Below are 20,313 nucleotides of genomic sequence, written 5' to 3'. Positions count from 1 at the left end.
ACCTAAAGAAAATAGGCAAAAATACAATATCATACAAATTGCACTAGAAACTCTATTTCGTCCATGTATTTCAGTAGCAATTTAATTTGTACTTAATGGTTAGAGCGTTGTTGTAACTACATGGAATTTTTTCGTTCATCAATACACGTGTGAAACGACGTGTGTATCGCGAAAGATCACAGTTTAATTTTAAAAAATTGTATACAGCATTTTAAGTATCTAATAATCAACACCTCTTGTGTGTGACAAACTAACATCATATTTTGACGCAAAAAACGAAAAAAAGAAAATATCATATACCTTCAAATATAGAAGAATATAAGATATTTTGTTTTTCAATTTTTCTAAATTGTAGCTGTATGACATTAGTTCTCTAGGCATTGATTTATGAACTCTTTTCACCAATTGGCACAAGCTACAATGTGTACGTGAATGTGGAAGACACGAGAGATGTATTTCAAGCGTGCAACTTGGCTTATGCCATATTTGTGGGTTATATATTATGTATAGCTAAATTTTAAACGCGCCTAATTTACACTTTTTTTCGCACATTAAGCGCATTAAAAAAATCTGTAATTTAATATTATACATATATATATGTATTTACTGTATACAATATATAGTTGTACGAATTTTATTTTATATCTCAATTAAAAACTGAGAGAGAAAAAGAGATTAAATATATATATAAATATAGGACAGCCTAAAAGTGATAATCATCTCCTCCTGATTAATCTGCAGTCGCACAGAAATAAAACTTAAGAAAGAGAGGTAGAAATGTGTAATAGGATAAACTTAGAAAAATAATTCATTACACATTATTCGCGCGACGGGCAGGACAGTTCCATCATCTGACTGACACTGATTCACAAACACTTGACTCAACTCCTTTCTTCAACACCAAGAGAAGAATGGGCTCTTGTTCTGGAAGCGCTGAGTAAACGTGTCAGAGAACGAAAACAACCTGGGAGCACCGTTTCCTTTGGCCCTAGAATAAAATAAAGCACATTACAAATTTTGCGAAATATAAGCACATTATGCATCTAACATCTAATATATATAGTCTAATTTGTTCTATTTTTTGATAGATATAAATAAGAATATATACTTTTCCACAATTACAGCCGGCATTTGTACCAATTGTACTGGGCTTTTGGCGTCTTTCAGGGCCTGTTGTAGGTTCAAGATCTGACCACGCATCACACTCATTTGTCTATCAAAGTGATGCCGATCAAAACCCTTATCTTGCTAAAATAGATGAACAAATTATATTTATTGATGCATATAAGACACACATGTATTACATAATAATAATCTTTTCAATGTAATTTACTTTAAACAATTGGTATAGATCGTCGCAAAGATCCTGTACAAAGTTCTGATCCGAGAGTTGCGGCAAGACTAGCTCTCTCGTGACTTCGCTAAACGGTTGTTTTGCCTGGGTCAACCATGCCCAATGATAAGGATACGCCCGCCAAGAATCCGGATGCTTGAAAGGAAAGGCCAAGCCATTATCGATCGCCGCGATCTTCACTTCACCTTGCTCGGATCCATTTTTGTTGATGCTAGTGTCATACTTGATCAGCCAATTGTCATTACCTACGAGATTATTTTGTTGTACACAAACAACAAGATACGATATAACTTATAACAGGTGCAAGCAGCAATTAGATTTACCCCTGTCTGTATTTCTGATGATATAATCCAATATGACTAAACGCTCGAATTGAAGTTGAAATTCTCGACTTAAATGCGCCGGCATAGATTCGTTTTCCCATCTTCTTAGCCAATAGTCAGCGTCCTTGTAGCCGTCCACGAAGACTTGGAAAGAACCGACCTTTGGTGGCAAGCCGATACGATTGAAGTGCGATCCCACTGTGGGAAACTGGTCCATGATAGCCTGTTTCATGCGTGCCTTCTGACGATCCAGTCGTGGATAATTGAACACTTCGCTGACAAGTTTCACTACTCTAGTATTCGGCACGACGCCGAGGCCTAATTTGCGATCGACCAGACTTGCGCCCGCCTCGCTCAGGTATCCCTGATTCGGGATCAGACAACTTCTGCCAAAGCAGCAGGGACAGCAGAGCTTGTGCATCCATTTTGTCCATTTTGGATTCAGCCTGCCGTAAGGTTCCTCATCCTTTGGCTTGAATACACCTATTATTTTCTGTTAAGAACAGTATGAGATCAGCGACGCTTGTATATCACTAGTTCCACTAGAAGCTATAATGGAATCTAAACTCCTTACTTTTGCAAGAGGATTAGAGAAATACATCTTACCCCTGTGGGATTTTTGACAAAGTAACTACCGCTGGAACCCTGGTATATCCTCTCTGGATAAACCCCATTGTCTATTGCACACTCAGCTTGCCACACCAGTTCCGTGAATTGTGGATCATCTACAATGCATATAGAAACATAATACCATGTACTAGGTAACACTCGTAATCACGATTCTCGGAATGTCACTAAATGAGTCACGAACGAGCGTGCACTAAAAAAAAGACCACTGCTATAATTAACTGTGTTAGAGCCGTAATGAAGCGTAATTCGACGAACCTGGAAATCTGTTGAACGTAACATCGAGTTCCAAGCGACCGAGGAGAGGCTGGCTCTCCCGGTCGATCCCGGAAGAATCTATGGCTAGAGTTTGGTCGTTGCTCAGACCGGGAATGAACTCAACGTCGGGCAGGAGATCCGCCAGTGGTGGTGGCGGTGGCGGCGCCGGTGGCAGCTCGTTCTGCGACGATAGACGCTGATGATGGTTGCTGATGGACAGATCCACCAGCGCATCGGTTTCCACGAGAGTGACCGCGGGACCGGTATTGTTCTGACTGTGGTACTCTCGATAAGGCACGTGCAATTGCCGCTGTTCGGAGTCGCTCATCACAGATTGATCCGCTCACGCAGGCCGATCCGCGATCAAAGCGGACTCGCTCTCGCGGTTTCTCCTTCAATCGTCGCCGAAATCAAGGTTCTTAACCTTTCACTTTTCGACTCGACGGAACCCTGCCTAGACCTTGCGACATTCCCGCGAATTCTCTTCCGCTTGTCAGCGATGCGTGCTCGTCTTCGGTTCTTCCTTGGTATCGTAGTATCTTGTGTCAACGTACGAGAAATGCATCAGCATTCTATGCGTCTATGCGTCATTTGCATCGTATATACGTAACGTAGACCAGCAGCACACGCAACTTATGTTCATCGATGGTGGCGAGGAAGGGGGTGCTTACTATGAGCTAATCTGATTAACCAAAATCTGTTCCGTCATCTCAACGACAGACACTATCAGCTGATAGGATTACCGCCATACTTGCGCGACGCGTATGCACTTTTCTGTCTCTCTTTCTCCCTCTTTCTCTTTTTCTTACATTTGCTTACATTGTGCATATACAATACACTACAGTATAATATACTCGCAATGTTATTGCGAAATTACGATTCATCTCCAATCAGGCGAATTTTTTTAATGCCAGAGAATAAAGGCTTGAGAATCTGAATAATTTCGCGACAAGTGCGAGCGCATTCTGAGAATAGGTTGAAGATTATCTTCCGGTGAACATGTATTGAAAATATTGGAAGGATTATGGTTCTATGCGGTAATCTTTTTCAGAAATGATAGAAAATATTGTTCTAGGAGTTGTAATATTCTCCGAGCAATTTTACGAAAAAGTTTATTCATTATTTTCTTTCTTTCGTCTGCATTAAGCAAGGCTAAATTCTAAAAAAAGCTGTATGTATGTGTGTATGGGTGTGCAAATTCAACCTTAAGGTTCAAAGGAATAATATATATAACGATAGTAAAATAAATAGATCATGAATCAATATAATATATCACACATATGTATTACATTTAAATATATAAATTAACGTTAACGTTCTCTCAAATAACTAACATTGTCTATACTTTTAAAAAGTTACATTATTGTCATTTATCTTCTTCAAGTTAGAGTAACTGAAAATATTGCATACTAATATTGTGAATTTTAATTTCATCAAATATCTGTATCCTGTTAATTTTCCGAATTCGAGGATACATACGATAAAGATGATATGGCAGCAGAATTAAAGAGATCTCTCGCTTTTCCATCACATTTATTCTTTGTTATTTGTCCAGATTTTGAGCGATGTTTTCTTGGTGTTAAATTCAATCCTTCGTAGCTTGCACTCGAACTGTACAATAAGTTTTCTAAAAGCCAATACACTAATTTAGTTTTAAATTACAAGAAAGCAAAATTTCAACAAAATATTAAAATATTTAATATTGCAGAGACCTCTGGAACGTTTTAGATTCAATTTAGAACGATGTAACAATCGAGAATACAAGGGAGACAGTGGTTTTCCATTCATTAAAACCTGCATGCATTTAGTGGAGTGTGCACGAGGAGACAACCATCCGTTCATATTGTTCCAAGAATTGCTAAAGTCTAATAATGCCGCAGACAACTCACGAGATGGACGATGTTTTCCTGCATACCTTTTAAATAGATCCTTATGTTTGCCTGGGAATTGTTAACAGTTTTTTGATAAAGTCACTTGAAAATTTCTGAAAAACAATAAGATTCTAACAAATAACACCTTTTATCACACCATCTTTCAGTGACGAGCACAATTTTTCATGGAAACAATCATCATCCACACGTTCACTGAAGTTAAAATTAATCTTGGGAGATTGCAAAAATACTTTGTAATTTGCAGTTAATAATAATTTGCTGATTATATCAGAATTGCTATAAGTGTTTTCAATTTCTTGAGATTCATGTTGTTCATCTCTAACTATACTGTTAATTCTAGTATTCAGTGCAATAAACAGCATGTGTAGAAATTTTATTTCTTGGCAAATATTTTGAACAAATAGTAAACATGGTGATAAATCTGAGAAATCAGCAGAATTTATATGATATAACATTTGTACAAATGTCAAATAGAGCAATGTGAGCAAGGTAGAGAATGAAATGATGGAGCTATCCGCATATAAATTGTTGATTGTCCGCTTAAATTGAAAAAAAAGAGGTAATTTTGCATAATACAGATTTCTTTATATATATGATTTCTATCTTACCTGTAATAAGAAATTATTGCAATTAATTTTGGGCAAGTTATTTGCATCAAGAATTTCAGAATTTGTGCTTATCTTCAGGACAAGTTTACACAAATAATTGCAAGATTTTCTCAATTCATTTAATTCTTTATTTTTTTCACATATGTATTGCATTTTTTCAAGAATATTTCTTTTCCACACTGTAAATATAAAAAAAAGATGTGCAAATTATTGATAAGTAAAGATTACCTACAGAAATATTTATTGAACACTAACAATTTATGATTTCTTTATCCTCCACATCTTTTAATCGTTTTTGAATTAATTGATGAACTGATGTATTAAGAGCTAGCTTTTCTATATTTTCTTTTCTATCAAAAATCTCCGATTTATACGCATTTAATATTTCAATCTCGCTGCTAAAATATATAATGCAATTATACAAGCTGATATACACATCTACATCTTATTCATCTTACAAAATGAAAATAATTTTGACTTTTACTTCAGAAAGATAGTTGTATTATCATGAATTCTGTATATTTCCTTATGAGTTTCTATTATAATATTATGTTTTTTAGCAATTACATTATTAAAATATGTTGTAGTTAAATGATCTATTGGACTTGGACAAGGTGCATTCCACAATTCTCCTTCAACTGAAAAATTTGACTTGGATAAATCATAATTTATGTCATACCGGAATAAGGAGAGCTATTATTTTTCATATATATATATATATATATATATATATATATATATATATATATATATATATTCATCATATTGCTTACATTCTCTTTTAATATAAGTTCTAAGCGCGACTTGTGATAATTTCCACATAATAATAAGAAACTTGGTACCTCCCGATTGAATCAGGTGGGATATCAATATTGGTGGAAAATTAATATCGGGATTATCACGCGATAGAATGGAGAGAAAGTTCTTCATTTCGATACGATACGTTACTTCATCCCTTTTGCAAAAAATCGGCCATCTGACCATTTGCTTAAAAAGTGCAGCGTCGTATATGATTGACAGATAATGAGATACATGCAGGAAACCGGCCGCATTAGGTTTATCAAACATACGCTTTCAGAAGGAAAAAATGAGATGCTCGTATTAAAAATTTCTAACTTACATTATATAAAATTAAATAAATAAATAAAAATTTGTTCCTGCTATGTATTTTTTTGTACCTGTCTAAAGTGTCCTTGAAATTCGATGCACGGTGGTTGCATTTGCGTGAGCAAAAATACATTTTTATAGAATGATGATCCAATGGTTCTATGATCTTTTAATTTGTTCATTTTATAATTATATGTAGATCAAAATTAATTTAATTCGAGTCTGTTTCATCAACGATGTCTATTATTTACACTACGGAAAAGTGATGCGTGTTTGACCTATATAAATTATTTTATTATCTCTAAAAAATTGTGTTTGTTTAACGATAACGATTCCATTGTTATTCTTGTGCTACGATAAAAAATCGCGTGGTAAATAACGCGATGTATTAATCCAAACTTAATCTTTATTATATCTTTCTTTTTTTATAATCTTAATTTCTCCTTTTAATATAACTGATTACACATATTTTTGTTTTTCTCAATTAATGGCTATTTAATTAGGATGTAAAAAATACAATGTATGACTGTGCAATTTTTGAATAACAATTGTAATTTTTTAATCTATATATTCACCAAAAACTTAGATAGCTTTTCGAAAATCTAGTTATCCTAGCGTAATGTTTTCTGAAACCAGCCAATGAGTTCAAAGGCATTGTTGTAAATGTGGCTTTAATCAAATGCTAGGGAAATTTATTTTCTTTTTGACAGTTCTTGCGATGATGCAAAATGATTACGGTTTGAATGCGGTCTACGATTTTTGTGAGAGTTTGTTGTTACTGTCACTAATCATTAATTTGCATGTGTCGGAAAAGTTGATGACTCGCTGACTTATGCGGTTTTATATCAATCTTTTACTAAACAATTGTGAACAGATAATGGCGTCGGGATTAGAGAGTTATATGAATCGTATCCTTTTTATATTGTTTATCTTTTAAAATCACGAGAATTGTATTAACCTAAACACTATCTAGATACGGTTTCTATTATCACGTCGGATGGTAGGAATTTTATAGTAAGTATATGAATTTTGCTAAGTCATGCGAATGCGCATGAATTTACATAAATATAATTTATGATTGTCTCAGGCTTTGCATAGTAATATTTGCTTTCAATCACATGAGCATAATAGACTACAATGTCATTGTTTTTTATTTACATTGTTTTCCTGCATATTAGGATTATTAAACTCTTAACGATTCTCTTATAATATTTTACTTTATGTGATAAATATTTAATATTTCAAGAATTTAATTGTAATTACTCTACATATAAACAAACTTTTATTATCGTAATACTCTATCTTCTATGCGATTAATATTTGACTTAATTTCAAATCGAGCTTTTATTTCAGGGCACATTGAAAGGTTTTGATCAGACTATCAACATAATTCTCGATGAATCACATGAACGGGTATATAGTACAACACAGGGAGTGGAACAAGTTGTCTTGGGTTTACATATTATCAGAGGAGATAATGTGTTAGTATAGCCTTGAAATAAATTGTATAAACCATAACTTCAATAATCGTATTATAACATGATTGTTTCTTTTATTGATACATCAATATTCGCAATGTAAATAGAAAAATATAATTTTATTCTGCATTATTATTTATATAAGAAAATAACGGTCATAAACATATTTGTAAAAAATATTTAATTATAAAGTGTCTTTTTTTTCAGAGCGATAGTGGGAGAGCTAGACGACGAGATGGATGCACGATTGGACTTATCATCGATACGTGCTGATCCTCTAAGTTCCATTGTACATTGATAAATGTATATAGAATTGCAGTTAAAACCGCCGCTCATTTTCATTCGAAATTTAAAATAAAATCAATCGAGAGCGCTAGAAAAAAAAAAAGAATACAACTCTTCATACAAGTTGTATATCGTATAAAAATTATCCATTTCTCATATATAAGATATATATATATATATATATATATATATATATATATATATATATATATACATACATACATACATATATACATATTATCATATAATTGTATTTCAAAAAGTGCATAGAATTAATATAGTAGTATTTACATCATTGAGATAAAGCAGTAAGAATTTGCGTTTAAAATAACAATTATCATCTGTACAAAAATCTTACTATATAATAGTAAACTTTATTTTTTACAAATGTAATTTTGCTCTGTATCATAATGTAGCGATAGATGAAAATATAATCGCAGCATAGATTTAACATTTAATAACATCTAAATAAAAGATTTAAATATTTCATATTTATTTCTAAATTTATCCTAAAGAAAATATATACGTACAATCCTAGAGAAATTGTTCTCCTTTCTCGCTATTACTCAGATTTTATCGTTATTATTATTTTAAGTCGCACATAAATCTATAAGAATTTAATAAAGCGTTAAATAATAGTTTGTCTGAGATGCACAAGAATGAGCACTATATAATATATAAATTATTTCGAGCAAAAATCGATACAATACCGGAATTTACATGCTTGCGCATATTTTTTTTTAATATAAAAAAGTACTACATATCATATACGCCGCAAAATTTCTTTCGCGCACTATATATTGACTTCTTTACAAAATATTGCATTTCACGTTAAATTCTCTACAACTCCACGGTATGTTTCCGCAATATGGATAAAGATCGTGTCATATCAGTGTACGAAACCGCTTGCTTCGCGAATCGTACAGTGACAACGTGTATGCAAAAATCGCACGCACTCAGCGTGCCACTTGCATGGAAGACAAAAAAATTATCTTGATTAACGTTTCTATTATCGCATTTGCTCCGCTCGTTTACTCTTGAATTAATTATTTCAGCATGACTTATGGTAAGTGTCTTTTTTGCATAGAACCTATTTATAAACTAGTGGATACACATCGAAATATATCTATGGATATCCTTCATTTGACGGATTATATTTCACTAGCGACGTATCGAGAATTTTATGCGACAAATTACAATTAGATGGATGTGTTCAATACGTTATGTTTTGCACATTATTTAGAACGCATAGATTTTCCATACAAATAGAAAATCATGCATGTATGAGCATTACATGCAGTGCAGTTTCTCCCGCTGCGTTTATTAAAGAATTACATACGATGCGAGCTATTATTTTCTTCGTCACTAGAGTTTACAATCTGTCGACCATAATTATTATTAATACAATAATTATTAGAATCATAACTTTTTTGAGTAAGTTTTTAAGTAGTCGTTTATAGATTTAATATATAAGTGAAAAGTAAATAGCAAAGATGATTAGGAATATTTATATAATATATATATTTACATAAATATTTATAATTTAAGAATAAATCTATAGAGTGATAATAAATCTGTAAACCTCATAGTGATACCGTCAAAATAAACTGGAAAGACTAAAATATACAATCGAGCACGTTGCAGTTTGATTGCTCATGAGAATTATTATCAGGTGCTCACAGTCTATATGTCAATATGTATGTATATATATATATATATATATATATAATTTATTTCCCTTGCTATTTCTTTCAATTATTAGTCACTATATTGGTCCTGTTGCGATTCCTTCGGCGCATACGACCGCCACGCTGTCTATTGTTGCCCGGGCCCCAATCATCGCCCATCGGACCAAAACTAGGCCCATTTGACCCGTTTGGATTGAATCCCATCATACCGGGCTCACCAGTTCCGCCGCCGCCGCCGGGTCCTCCAAAATTATTGTAACTGCTAGCACAAGGATAAGGAGGACCTCCTTCGTACGAAGGAGCGGGCGCAGGACCCAACAGTCCAGCTCCATTGTTACGTTGCACGTTAAAACGTGGGTCGAAATTCATCTGATTCTGGGATGGCATCGGAATGGGTCCGTTCATACCTATTCCACCGGCGCCATGCGGCATGCCCATAGGCGGCGGCATGGGGTTCATCATAGGCCTCATTGGACCCATACCCATCGGGTAATTTGGACCCATTGGACCCATCATGTTCTGCGGTGGACCTGGCATACCGCCAGGCGGTGGTCCAGACATACCAGGCGGTCCCACTTGCATACCGACCGGAGTGAGACCCATATTGGGTCCCATCGCTTCCATCGGTTGCGGTTGTCTTCCCTTGGAAGCGTTGATCACGTTTTGCGAGGATGATTGCTGATTGGAAGCGGCTGCCTCGAGCGTTTTCCGTCGCGGATCTGTACGAACGGTGCATTGCGGTGGAGATTTTGGTATTTCCTGTTTGACCTGGGGCGGCGGCGGCGACATTGGTGAGTCGGCCAGCTCAGGTTGGACAATGCGGAAGATCTTACGAAGACGCGGATCGTATTTGACCTGCGCGTCCTCTTTTGTTAGTTTCGTATAATCCGGTCTGGGTATGTCCACCACGTAAACTTTGTACAGCATCGGCGGATGCGACGCGATACTCGCATCAATTTCGGTACATGGGTCGTGCGCGGGTGCCGGTTTGAATGGCAGGCTCAGTATTTGTCGCAAATCTACGTCAGATTTCACACGAAGATCCGTATCGCCGAACTCGGTGGTCTGAAAACGCTGCCGAAAGTCCATATCCTGTCGCCTGAGATCTTGATCTGCTCTCGTCCGAAGATCGGTATCCATATTCGCGTCCATCGCAGTGATACCAGAACTATAGATGCTTGTTTCCAGCCTGAGAGGCTTCTGCGATTCTCTCTTAGCATCGGATATGCTTGGGCTGCTTGGCTTCTGTTCTATCTCTCGACGCTGTCTGGGATCTCGGGACATGCGCGGATCCCTAGATACGGGTGCAGTAATCGAACTCGGTCCCGGTGATAGTCTCGGACTCGACGACATCTCACTGTCTGATTTGGGATCTTGGACCGATTTAGTTTTGGATGTGTCTTGGCTTGAATTAACCGCTTGCTGTGCTTTACTGCTCGTTGAACTTTGAGCTTTTATAGTGGATAATAGTTTAGACACTTCGGCACTGATGTCAATCTTGCTCAAATCACCCAATTTGTCCACGATAGCGGCCGGTTGAGGCACGTTGGACGCAGGTGGCGTGGGCTGAAACTCTTCTTTGACAATGATATCCTGGTTTTTCTCGATGGTCTCAATTTCATCTTTCGAACTGTCCACTATAGTAAGATTGCCGCCTTCATCATCATCGTCATCATCATCATCATCATCCTCGTCATCCGAATACCAATCCTCGATGATTTGATCGGTACGTGCGTTGGAATCGTTATCCATATTTTTAAAACTGTCTTGGGCCGCGCGTTGCTGCTGCTGTATGCGCATGAATAACTCTTGTGCCTTCTTCGGCAAATGGCAAGGCGGCGCCGCTTCAGGTTCATCCATAGAAGAAAAGAAAACGTCGTGGACTTGATCGCCTGTTTTTTAAACAAGTATGTAATGATTATTCTACTATTATTTTATGTTATGTTTAATTAAGTTTTACGACCATCTATATATTATATATATACTTTTTACATAAATTATATAAATAAAAATAAAGAGGCGTGATATATAAAAGATAAGAAATATAAAAAAAAAAAATTATGATATAGAATAATTATAAAATTATTTTTTTTATTAAACATTATTAAATCTTATAAAATCAAATATATATCTCGAATATACATAACTGAAGAAAAGAAAAACCATGTATAATATAAGTAATTATTCTTACTTTGCTCGCTATCGAGATGTTTTTCTTTTTCCTTGTCCTCATCTTCAGCTGGTACTTCGATAAAAAGTTCCGCTTCTTCGTCTTGATCGCTTTCGTCATCGAGTTTATTTTTCGTAAGACTCGCCACTTTATCCGCTATACTATAAACAGGCGGTGGTTTCTTTGCGTTCAATAGTTGCCTCAAGTCAACGTCTTTTCTCTTTTTCGACTGCAAATTTATAAATAGAATAAAATATAATATACTAAAATCTGCTATTTTGAATTCAAATTTTAAATTGAAATTTATTATATAATACTATTATAATATAAAATCATATATAATATTATACCTCGTTTAATATATCATCTTCTCCTACATCTTTTGTAAAATCTTCTTTCGTCTTTTGTACAGTTTTATTTGATTCTATATTTCTTTCGCTATAGAAATTTGAAGGTGCAATAGGTTGCTTTTGTGCTTGTTGCTGCGTGGCTAAACCTAATGCAGCGTTTGGAAGTTGAAGACCAAGTTCATTTGCTGATTGTAATAGCATAATATGCTCGTAGGGAACTCTATCCTCGTCTGATCCCCATCGAGTCTTCTTACCAGAAGGCTTTCTCTCCCTAAGGTTGGCTTGTTTTTGTGAATTTGTTTGTTCTTCTATTCAATCAAACAATTTCAAATTTAATATAAAAATCGACAAACAATAATAACAAACACATAACAAAATAAAACTTAAAAATTTTTAATAACAAACAAATATATTAATTTTTTTCCTTATATATAATTACCTTTATCTTCTTTTTCATCAGTTTTTTCTGTAGGTGCTGATAGATTCAATTCAAAAAGACTGGGAATCTTTTGATTTGTTGTATCTTGACCTTGCGCTAGAGAACGCGCTGTATTATTTATCATTAACATTGCACCCTCCCTACTTAATCTTGGAAAATCACCAAGAATTTCCTTTGGTGCAGTTTCCAAATGTTTCAGAAGAATACCTTTTACCTAAAACATAACAAATTTAAATAAAATCTGATTAACAATAAATTTAGTCAGAACTTATCTTACTTTTATTGGTATTATTCGATTTTTACTTATAATTTAAAATTACATAAAATATACCTGTTCATTTAAAGGCTGATGTGAAAATTTACAATTGTCACCCTGATTACACTTCAAACCAGTATGGAAGAACTTGCAAGGAAAATCATGATGCATATACAGACATTTGTCACGTTTAGCACAACAATCCATAAGGTAAAACTTGCACAATTCCATTTTTCTAGGTGGTAAAGCATTGTGCGAATATGGACAATCATCTCCCCTATGACACTTTCCTTGCATATAATATACACAAATTGTATCTGCTTCCTGTCCATGATCATTATTCTGTTGCCGACGACTATTTCGATCGTTTCGGATTTGGTTCCGAGTTTTGTTTTTACCACCACGTTCATTTTTGCCACGACGCCCTACCGTTTATAAAAGTGTTTAGAAATACAATCGAATATAATACAATTCATAATTATGAATTAATTATGAATTAAATAACTTTAATTGAATATAAGGAAAAAAAGAAAGATTATACATGTAGCGTATCTTACTTATATAAACATAATTGAGAAAAATATAAATTAAAGTTCTATGTACCTCCTCCCCCTCCGCTTCCTCCTCCTCCTCCTCCTCCTCCTCGTCCAGTGCTGCGTTTGTTATCATTTTCTCTATGTCGATTTATATTAGGTCTTTCCTCATAATCCGAATTACTATCAAAATTTTCATGCTCGTTTGTACGCCTGGGAGAATTATTATTTTCTTGAGAATCCTTCCTAATGGGTGAAGCTCCTCGTACAAAAAGCATTTCATCTTCATCCTCGTTGATATTCTCCTCGTCACTTAATTTTCGTTTCTGCAGTTTCATAACAAGTCATTAGTAATAAAACAAGAACGACATTGAGCTTATAGCTTTAAAAAATTTCAGTGAGTAAAAAAAAATTTAATGCATTAGTATAAGTAAAATTCATTATCTCGTACCTTTGTTTTACATACCTTTTGATCTTTACCACGATCCTCCTCTTTCTCATCACGAATTCTTTTTCGAACTTTATTCCTATTGTTCTTGTTCTTTGTTTTGGATTCCTGATTTCTCCCTCCATCTTCTTCCATTGCAGCTTTAATAGCTTTTTCAACATCTCCAGCCCAATCTTCGGTTGGACTTTTGTACTTCAAAAAATGTTTACCAGCTGGCTGTACAGGCTGCTGCTTTTTATTCTTGTTAAACTTTGCATCAAAATTTTTATTTGTTGAAGAATCTGATTTAGATGTTGGTTTAGCAGCCTCTGATGCATCATTTGCTGCAGGAACGACAGGCTCGTCGTCTTCGTCTGATGGAATTTCTCCATCTTCCAGATCATTATCATTGCTGTATATTAAAATAAAATTATTTTTAGAATCATAAAAACATTGTAAAGATTTATAAATTACACTTCACATATTGTTTTTTTATGGTATTAATAATAATTATATAATTTTTACACATCATATATGAAATATTTATATATTTATATTTTACAAATCACAAACTTTGATGTCTAATATAATTATATAATTATGGATTTAAATAACAAGATGTTATTTAAATTAAATTCAATGACTGCAACAAAGACAATATTACTTTCATATATTTACATTTAAAAACTTCTATACTTTTTCCTGACATATCAAATTATTATCTTTTGTTAATATTTAAAAAAATGTAATAAGTTTGTATAATATTGTAAATTGTATTTTTATATTGAAATATGAATATACAGTCTCCATGTAACATATACACGATATAAATGTGACTTTTTTCGTGCATAATACATCATTAAACAAATATGTATAGTCTCATATCAAAGATGCAATTTTTTTTCATTGCTTCATTATCGCATCATATTCTTCAATATCGCTATACGAGATGCAGATCAAGATCTGATGATGTTTAAATTTCTAGGAATACATATCGATATATTAAAGAAAACATATTTCTTGGTGATTACAAAATTGAGACACGATAGCTACGATTTTTCCGCATCGAATCGAATTTTCCTACGATGACAATCCTATTATAAAGCTGTAAATAAAAAAGAAATCCTTCAAACGCGCTACGTTATCAACATAATGTTATAATTCATAATAGCCTGTCGAAATATCGCGCGTGTTGTGTTTTATTATTATGGTACTAAAAGTAATGCCGGGGAAATCATGAGGAGGACGGACTCGTCATTGTCGCCAAGGACGAATTGATAGCGCATCAGTCGACGGACTATATACGTTATACAGTGGAGAATTCTCGAGGGAGGAGAAACTCGATTTGAGTGGCGGCATCCGAAGCTACTGATCATGTCGAAAACGTTGGTCTATGGGGGGGGGAGAGGGGGAAGAAAAAAAAGAGACCACAGCGCGCAACAAACTTGCACACCCGATAGAAACCGATCGATAGCAATCTCCGGCGGGAAAACATGTGCAACTATATGCATGTATGTAAAGATATATACGCCGGATATATAAGAAAATCAGTATTATGTAAATACACCTGGTCGTAAAAACAGACGAAAAGAAGAAAAAAAAAAAACGAAAACAGAATAACATATGTTATCGATATCGAACAAACTCAAATTCGACAAGATTTAATTAACATGCTAATAATCGAGGATAAAAAGTCTGATAATCCGGTAATAATGACAGTGATATATCGAAAATTTCAATCGATGAGATTCAAGCCTAAAAAAAAAGAAAAAAAAGAAAAAAAAAAGAAATGATTCTCCATGATAGAAAAAAAATCTATTTCGATCGAAATACTTGGAAATATAATTTCGATTCTTAAACTCGCATAATGCAAAATCATTTATTGATTAATTATAAAAAATCTAAATTTCTGCTTAGAGATACGCCGCGCAAAAACCGGGATGGCGGGATCTCGCGGAATGGAAATAAAAGATTGCCTTACCATCTCATCGGGTCATCATTAACATTATAATTATCATCATCATCAGATCATGATCATCATCATTTTCATAGTTTTCGTCATTACGACGAATCATAATTATCATAGTATTATGCATCGAAGAAACCATCACATTCCCCAGCATCGTCGTCGTTGCAACATTGTCGATTTAAGGGTGACGTTAAAGCGGATGACGCCAAACGGGAACATTACGTCCAAATGCTCTTCGCGTGTCGACTCTCGTTCATTGAAGGGTTTCTCTCTCTTTCTCTGTCAGTCATGTATGCGTTGCGTGCGTGACGCGCGTGTCTCGTGTGTCAAGGGGGAAAAGCTAAAGATCTCGCGAGCATCTGATTGCTCCGGCGTGGGAGAGAGCGTGTATACAGAGTGACTCAGATCTACCACGCTTCATTTTTTTGACCTCTGTGTAAAGCTATTCTTTTTCGTAGAATGTGAGAATAATTTTTGTAATTTTATATGTATAACTGTGACGTTTTCAATTCTCTTTACCGATATGTTAGATAATTAAAATCCAAAATAAAAAAGTTCTTTTGAAATAAAATTCATTTTCTCAGAATAAGATTTTAATCACGACTTGCTTTGAATTTTATTTAAACGAAGCATTAATTTCCATCCTTAATTTTTTTTTTTTTTTTGATATTTTTCTTTATAAATTATCAAACCCTTTATCGTCGATCGGTTTTAACTTTCGAAATTGTACCGATGACTTTTATTTATTCCTTCTAAGGAATAATTTATTTTAATCAGAAAATTAATCGAGAAAGTAAAGCGCGATGGATTCGAGACACCTGGTACATGATATATGTCACAAGAAAGAATTGAAGGATGTGTGTACTTTTCCGTCCTGCTTATATCCATTAGCGTGTGCATGAATGTAATCGGTCTCTGTCGTAAAGGAGGGAAGAAAAGCCTAGAGGTTCCTATCTCGACCGGAAGTGAATAGATATTACCGTGGCATTCATATCATTTCGATTCGCGTGCATCCGCGAATCGAAAATTCAAACAAAGAGGAATCTAACTATATACATTAATACAAATTACATTTCTAGTCGAAGACTATAAATGTATTCACGATATAAATTAAGTTTCAAGTTTATATCATCGTCTCTCTCTTCATAAATAATTTTTCGCGATCCGAATTCGTGAAATTCTCTCGGTTTCTCTCTTAATCTCTCTTAAACTCTCCCAGTAATTTTCTATAAATAAAAATAAAAATAAAAAAAAGGAAAGAGCCGAGTTGTGCGCGCGCAGCGATGCGACTCGCCCACCTATTTCTTTCTCCCTCGCCAAAAACTGCATCCGCGATCCAATTCTGAAAATAATCCGCCGGCACTCCCGCGGAATCGACTTGTGGAAATAATCGCGGCGTCATAAGAGAACGGCCTTGACTCCTGTCCATCTCGCTCTCTTGCTTGGAAATCGAAGTCAATTCGCTAATGTCATGAAGAGAGAAAATAAAATGCACGAAAAGAAATATATATCCCATCTCTCTTAAACCCTGATGAAAAGCTACGAAATTAGGAAAAGCGTTCGGAAAAGGGAACGCGTGTCGAAATCGAAAGAATGATCTTTTTGTTGCCAGATCTTGTAAAATATCGGTCGAAACAGGGAAGGAGAGCAGAGGGGAAGGGAGGAGAAAGAGAGTCGGGGGACAAGAAAAGAATGCGGTGGAGGGAGAGCGAGGAGAGTTATATGTGTAACAAACTTTCGTATATGTATGTGTGTGTACGTATGTGTATGTATCTCCGTCGTACGATTGTCAAATGATGATAGTCACTCGCGAAATTCTCCATTCTCGTTTTTTTCATCCCATTTGGCCGGTAGCGAATAAAAGAGATACGTAAATATGTACATAGTATGTAGGAAGGCAAACCTTTGGATTAGAGTCTCAGCCGCGGAAACACTCTCTACTGCCATTTTCGTTTTCGGTTCCGCAGATCGATCACGATCTGTGCGTGTCTCGCTCTCGTTACCCCGAAGTGAACAAGTGAGTCAGTTTTCCTATATCAGCACTGCGGCCTCTCCCGATCGGCCGGGGACGGCGATCAAGCGATCATACGATCGATTCGACCGACCACACTCGACAGGTCTTTGCTCTGGCGGAATAATCGCGCTGCTCGAATGAATGCTAGCATTTGTGAGAGAGCTATATAATAAACGCTCTCCGTGTAGAAACTAGAAACGTAGTCTACGAAAGAGACTACGTCTCCTCTTTTATCTCCCTTTCTCCGTCTCTTGTCTGCGTCTCTCGTTTTCTCACGCGAATAACCGTAACAGTTTTCTTTCTACGTATCCCGAAAAACAGTTTACGTTTTTGTTACGATCGTTCTTTAATTTTCGACTTTTTCTCTCTTTCTATATTTCACAAAAGGACCTTGGAGGTCTTCGGCGGGATTTTTTTTTTTCCCGAAAAGTTTCTCCTACCGAACTGAATGAATACGAATATTTTGCACTTTCGGCTGGTCTTTAATCTTTTCCTCTCTCTCTCTCTCTCTTTCTCTCTCTTTCCCTCGCCAGGAGGGCGGCGGATATACAAATTTTCACTATAGTGCGAGATCTCTCCCTTACGCGAGCGATCTCGCGATCTCTTTTTCCCAAAAAGCCCGCAACAAGCAGAATGGAATTCGGTCAGATCGCGCGATCCTCCTTTTCTCGCCGTCGCGAGAACGACGTCATTCTGGCTGACGTGGCATATGGCTGACCCAGGCGACGAACGCTCGTCGTGGGCGTCTCTCTCTCTCTCTCTCTCCCGTGTAGTGATTATCTTTTTACCTACCCACCCTATCTGCCTGCTTGTCCGCCCCCCGCGCTGTCCGTTTGTGTGTTTGAGTGTTACGTCGTTGCGTGTGCGACCTCGTGTGCGCGCGCGACGGTTGCGTCTCGCCCGTCGTGTCCGAAACGGAAGTGCGACGCGATGAAAATGGGAACGCGCTCGCGCGTGCGTACTCGGCGGAGTACCCCTCTTCGGAAAAGTGAGGGGGAGGGGAAAAAAAAACGCGCGACTCTCCGGTCGGAGAGGGATAAAGAGAGATGGAGAGTTCTCTTTCAATCCCTCTCTCTTTCTCCTAAAGTCTCCCCTTTGATAACGATGCTTTCACTCTTGCGATTTTAACCGCACGATTTCTTCGGCAACGACGATGGTTTCCCTTTCCTCGAATTTAACGACGAACATTTATTATTTTATTTTTATTTTTTTTTTTTTCAGAGAGAGACAGAGATAGGGAGCGACGGATGTTTCAATGCGCGTGACCCTTGCCGAGAGATCGATGAACGAGCGGGTGAATTCTCGTGAAATCAAATATAAGACGATCCGGATATCACGGATTATTTCCGATATAGACGCACCCTCCCCCCTGTCAATGAGTCAAACGCGACAACGACAAACAACGGACGCGTGCTTCTTTCTCGCACGCGTCCCCGCGTCGTTCGGAGATTTTAGATCTCTCAGCAAGAGCAGTATAAACAACATGGATGCAGCGAAAAAACTTTGAGATTATTGTAGCCGCAAGCAAAGACGAAGAGTACGCGATCGGTCTGATGCGTTAATTACTATTCAGCAGAGGTATAAAAATGTAGAAGTCTATGACGGTGAGCGAAACTTCGGAGATCAAACTAAACATGGCCACATCTGGAACTATTCTGAGCCTCTGAGCCAGACGCCCGTCACGGAAACCTTTCGATGGCGGCGGCGAACAAGCTAGAAGCGGATCAGGAGGGATAAAATGACGCTAGTCGGCCAATCGCGCTCTGCCATTCGGTCACGTGATCGCGCGTCCACCGTCCGCGTCATCGTTTCTTCCTCCGTTCGTCTCGCCTTTCTCCTTCACTATCTCTCTCTCGCTCTCGTGCGTGATTTCTCTCCACGTCATATGTACAAGAGATTCCTTTATTCCTCAATACTCGCTGCGATATAGCAGGAATGTTGCTACGCGGAATTTGTGTGAAAGATGCGATGCGGCAAGTACTAACCGAGATGAAAACGTCCGCTTCGCTTTAAATGCAGGTGCGCGATTGACAGCTTCGAGCGCGCGCGCGATGCCTTCTCAGCAGGCTTTTAATAAATAATATACAAAGCTTATATACATGACGTTTATTCGCTATTAAATTAATTTTAAATATTCGTATTGATTATATGACAATATCACCTATCATTTAAATAAATTTTGTGTATTATTTTTCCTTTTACATAATTAAAGATTAGCATGAGTGATGATAAATCTGTTTTCTCTTTGATTAGATAAACACTTATGTTTGTGTAATGAAAAAGACAGCATTATTAAATTGATAAAAGGAACGATCAGTTGTCAGGAGATTTGTAATTCTGATGATCTAATAAATAAATTATATCAGTATTTTTATATTCATATAAATTAAATATTTGTGTTAATTTTTTAACATCCTAAGTATTTTATTATTATTATTATTATTATTATTATATATTATTATTATTATTATATATATTATTATTATTATTTTATTATTATTTACATATTCCGAGAGACACTGAAAAATAGTTATT

At 36.0% G+C, this 20,313-nt stretch overlaps 4 protein-coding genes across 9 annotated transcripts; 1 reads left to right on the top strand and 3 right to left on the bottom strand.

Moving 5' to 3' along the window:
- Window positions 1–32: 32 nt before the first annotated feature.
- On the bottom strand, window positions 33–3,323 carry LOC126850481 (phosphatidylinositol 4-kinase type 2-alpha). The gene is made up of 6 exons (XM_050593548.1): window positions 2,563–3,323; window positions 2,284–2,402; window positions 1,678–2,170; window positions 1,334–1,599; window positions 1,109–1,248; window positions 33–988 (listed from the first exon to the last, which is right to left on the bottom strand). Exons 1-6 carry the CDS (start codon window positions 2,888–2,890, stop codon window positions 895–897), a joined length of 1,440 nt encoding a protein of 479 aa, XP_050449505.1. The 5' UTR covers window positions 2,891–3,323; the 3' UTR covers window positions 33–894.
- Window positions 3,324–3,827: 504 nt separating this feature from the next.
- Window positions 3,828–6,441, bottom strand: LOC126850479 (uncharacterized). Its single transcript, XM_050593546.1, has 8 exons — window positions 6,241–6,441; window positions 5,836–6,133; window positions 5,547–5,700; window positions 5,318–5,460; window positions 5,063–5,241; window positions 4,579–4,993; window positions 4,275–4,502; window positions 3,828–4,189 (listed from the first exon to the last, which is right to left on the bottom strand). The coding sequence occupies exons 1-8, from the start codon at window positions 6,349–6,351 to the stop codon at window positions 4,014–4,016; spliced, it is 1,704 nt and encodes a 567-aa protein (XP_050449503.1). The 5' UTR covers window positions 6,352–6,441; the 3' UTR covers window positions 3,828–4,013.
- Window positions 6,442–6,874: 433 nt separating this feature from the next.
- LOC126850571 (U6 snRNA-associated Sm-like protein LSm8) lies at window positions 6,875–8,421 on the top strand. Its single transcript, XM_050593714.1, has 4 exons — window positions 6,875–7,077; window positions 7,143–7,183; window positions 7,523–7,650; window positions 7,855–8,421. The coding sequence occupies exons 1-4, from the start codon at window positions 7,002–7,004 to the stop codon at window positions 7,943–7,945; spliced, it is 336 nt and encodes a 111-aa protein (XP_050449671.1). The 5' UTR covers window positions 6,875–7,001; the 3' UTR covers window positions 7,946–8,421.
- On the bottom strand, window positions 7,890–20,104 carry LOC126850569 (protein suppressor of sable). Of its 6 annotated transcripts, XR_007687563.1 has the most exons (10): window positions 17,668–18,647; window positions 13,820–14,207; window positions 13,439–13,694; window positions 12,911–13,260; window positions 12,580–12,793; window positions 12,141–12,448; window positions 11,812–12,019; window positions 8,643–11,512; window positions 8,463–8,539; window positions 7,890–8,020 (listed from the first exon to the last, which is right to left on the bottom strand). XR_007687563.1 is itself a non-coding variant. In XM_050593709.1 (9 exons), the coding sequence occupies exons 2-9, from the start codon at window positions 17,709–17,711 to the stop codon at window positions 9,684–9,686; spliced, it is 3,597 nt and encodes a 1,198-aa protein (XP_050449666.1). In that variant the 5' UTR covers window positions 17,712–17,922; window positions 19,345–20,104; the 3' UTR covers window positions 8,402–9,683. The 6 variants fall into 6 exon arrangements, 3 of the variants coding, with proteins under 3 accessions (XP_050449666.1, XP_050449667.1, XP_050449668.1); XR_007687561.1 differs by having other exon boundaries at window positions 8,463–11,512; XR_007687562.1 differs by lacking the exon at window positions 7,890–8,020 and having other exon boundaries at window positions 8,402–8,539.
- Between the last annotated feature and the right edge of the window lie 209 nt (window positions 20,105–20,313).

The sequence above is a fragment of the Cataglyphis hispanica genome, chromosome 6 (genome assembly GCF_021464435.1).
Source record: "Cataglyphis hispanica isolate Lineage 1 chromosome 6, ULB_Chis1_1.0, whole genome shotgun sequence".
Taxonomy (NCBI): Eukaryota; Metazoa; Arthropoda; class Insecta; order Hymenoptera; family Formicidae; genus Cataglyphis; species Cataglyphis hispanica.
This window is presented reverse-complemented; position numbering and strand designations above follow the sequence as displayed.

What these genes read in the sequence shown, in the direction of transcription:
- LOC126850481 (XM_050593548.1), bottom strand. Translation starts at nt 2,890, where the DNA reads ATGAGCGACTCCGAACAGCGGCAATTGCACGTGCCTTATCGAGAGTAC. An exon ending in TTGTCAAAAATCCCACAGGG is followed by an intron (nt 2,171 to 2,283) that starts GTAAGATGTATT and finishes TGTTCTTAACAG; the next exon opens with AAAATAATAGGTGTATTCAA. An exon ending in CATCAGAAATACAGACAGGG is followed by an intron (nt 1,600 to 1,677) that starts GTAAATCTAATT and finishes ATAATCTCGTAG; the next exon opens with GTAATGACAATTGGCTGATC.
- LOC126850479 (XM_050593546.1), bottom strand. Translation starts at nt 6,351, where the DNA reads ATGAACAAATTAAAAGATCATAGAACCATTGGATCATCATTCTATAAA. An exon ending in TTCAAGGACACTTTAGACAG is followed by an intron (nt 6,134 to 6,240) that starts GTACAAAAAAAT and finishes TCCTTCTGAAAG; the next exon opens with CGTATGTTTGATAAACCTAA. An exon ending in GAATCTAAAACGTTCCAGAG is followed by an intron (nt 4,190 to 4,274) that starts GTCTCTGCAATA and finishes ATTGGCTTTTAG; the next exon opens with AAAACTTATTGTACAGTTCG.
- LOC126850571 (XM_050593714.1), top strand. Translation starts at nt 7,002, where the DNA reads ATGCGGTTTTATATCAATCTTTTACTAAACAATTGTGAACAGATAATG. An exon ending in ATTAGAGAGTTATATGAATC is followed by an intron (nt 7,078 to 7,142) that starts GTATCCTTTTTA and finishes AACACTATCTAG; the next exon opens with ATACGGTTTCTATTATCACG. An exon ending in CGGATGGTAGGAATTTTATA is followed by an intron (nt 7,184 to 7,522) that starts GTAAGTATATGA and finishes CTTTTATTTCAG; the next exon opens with GGCACATTGAAAGGTTTTGA.
- LOC126850569 (XM_050593709.1), bottom strand. Translation starts at nt 17,711, where the DNA reads ATGGCAGTAGAGAGTGTTTCCGCGGCTGAGACTCTAATCCAAAG. An exon ending in AAAAGGTATGTAAAACAAAG is followed by an intron (nt 13,695 to 13,819) that starts GTACGAGATAAT and finishes ATGAAACTGCAG; the next exon opens with AAACGAAAATTAAGTGACGA. An exon ending in AGGAAGCGGAGGGGGAGGAG is followed by an intron (nt 13,261 to 13,438) that starts GTACATAGAACT and finishes TATAAACGGTAG; the next exon opens with GGCGTCGTGGCAAAAATGAA.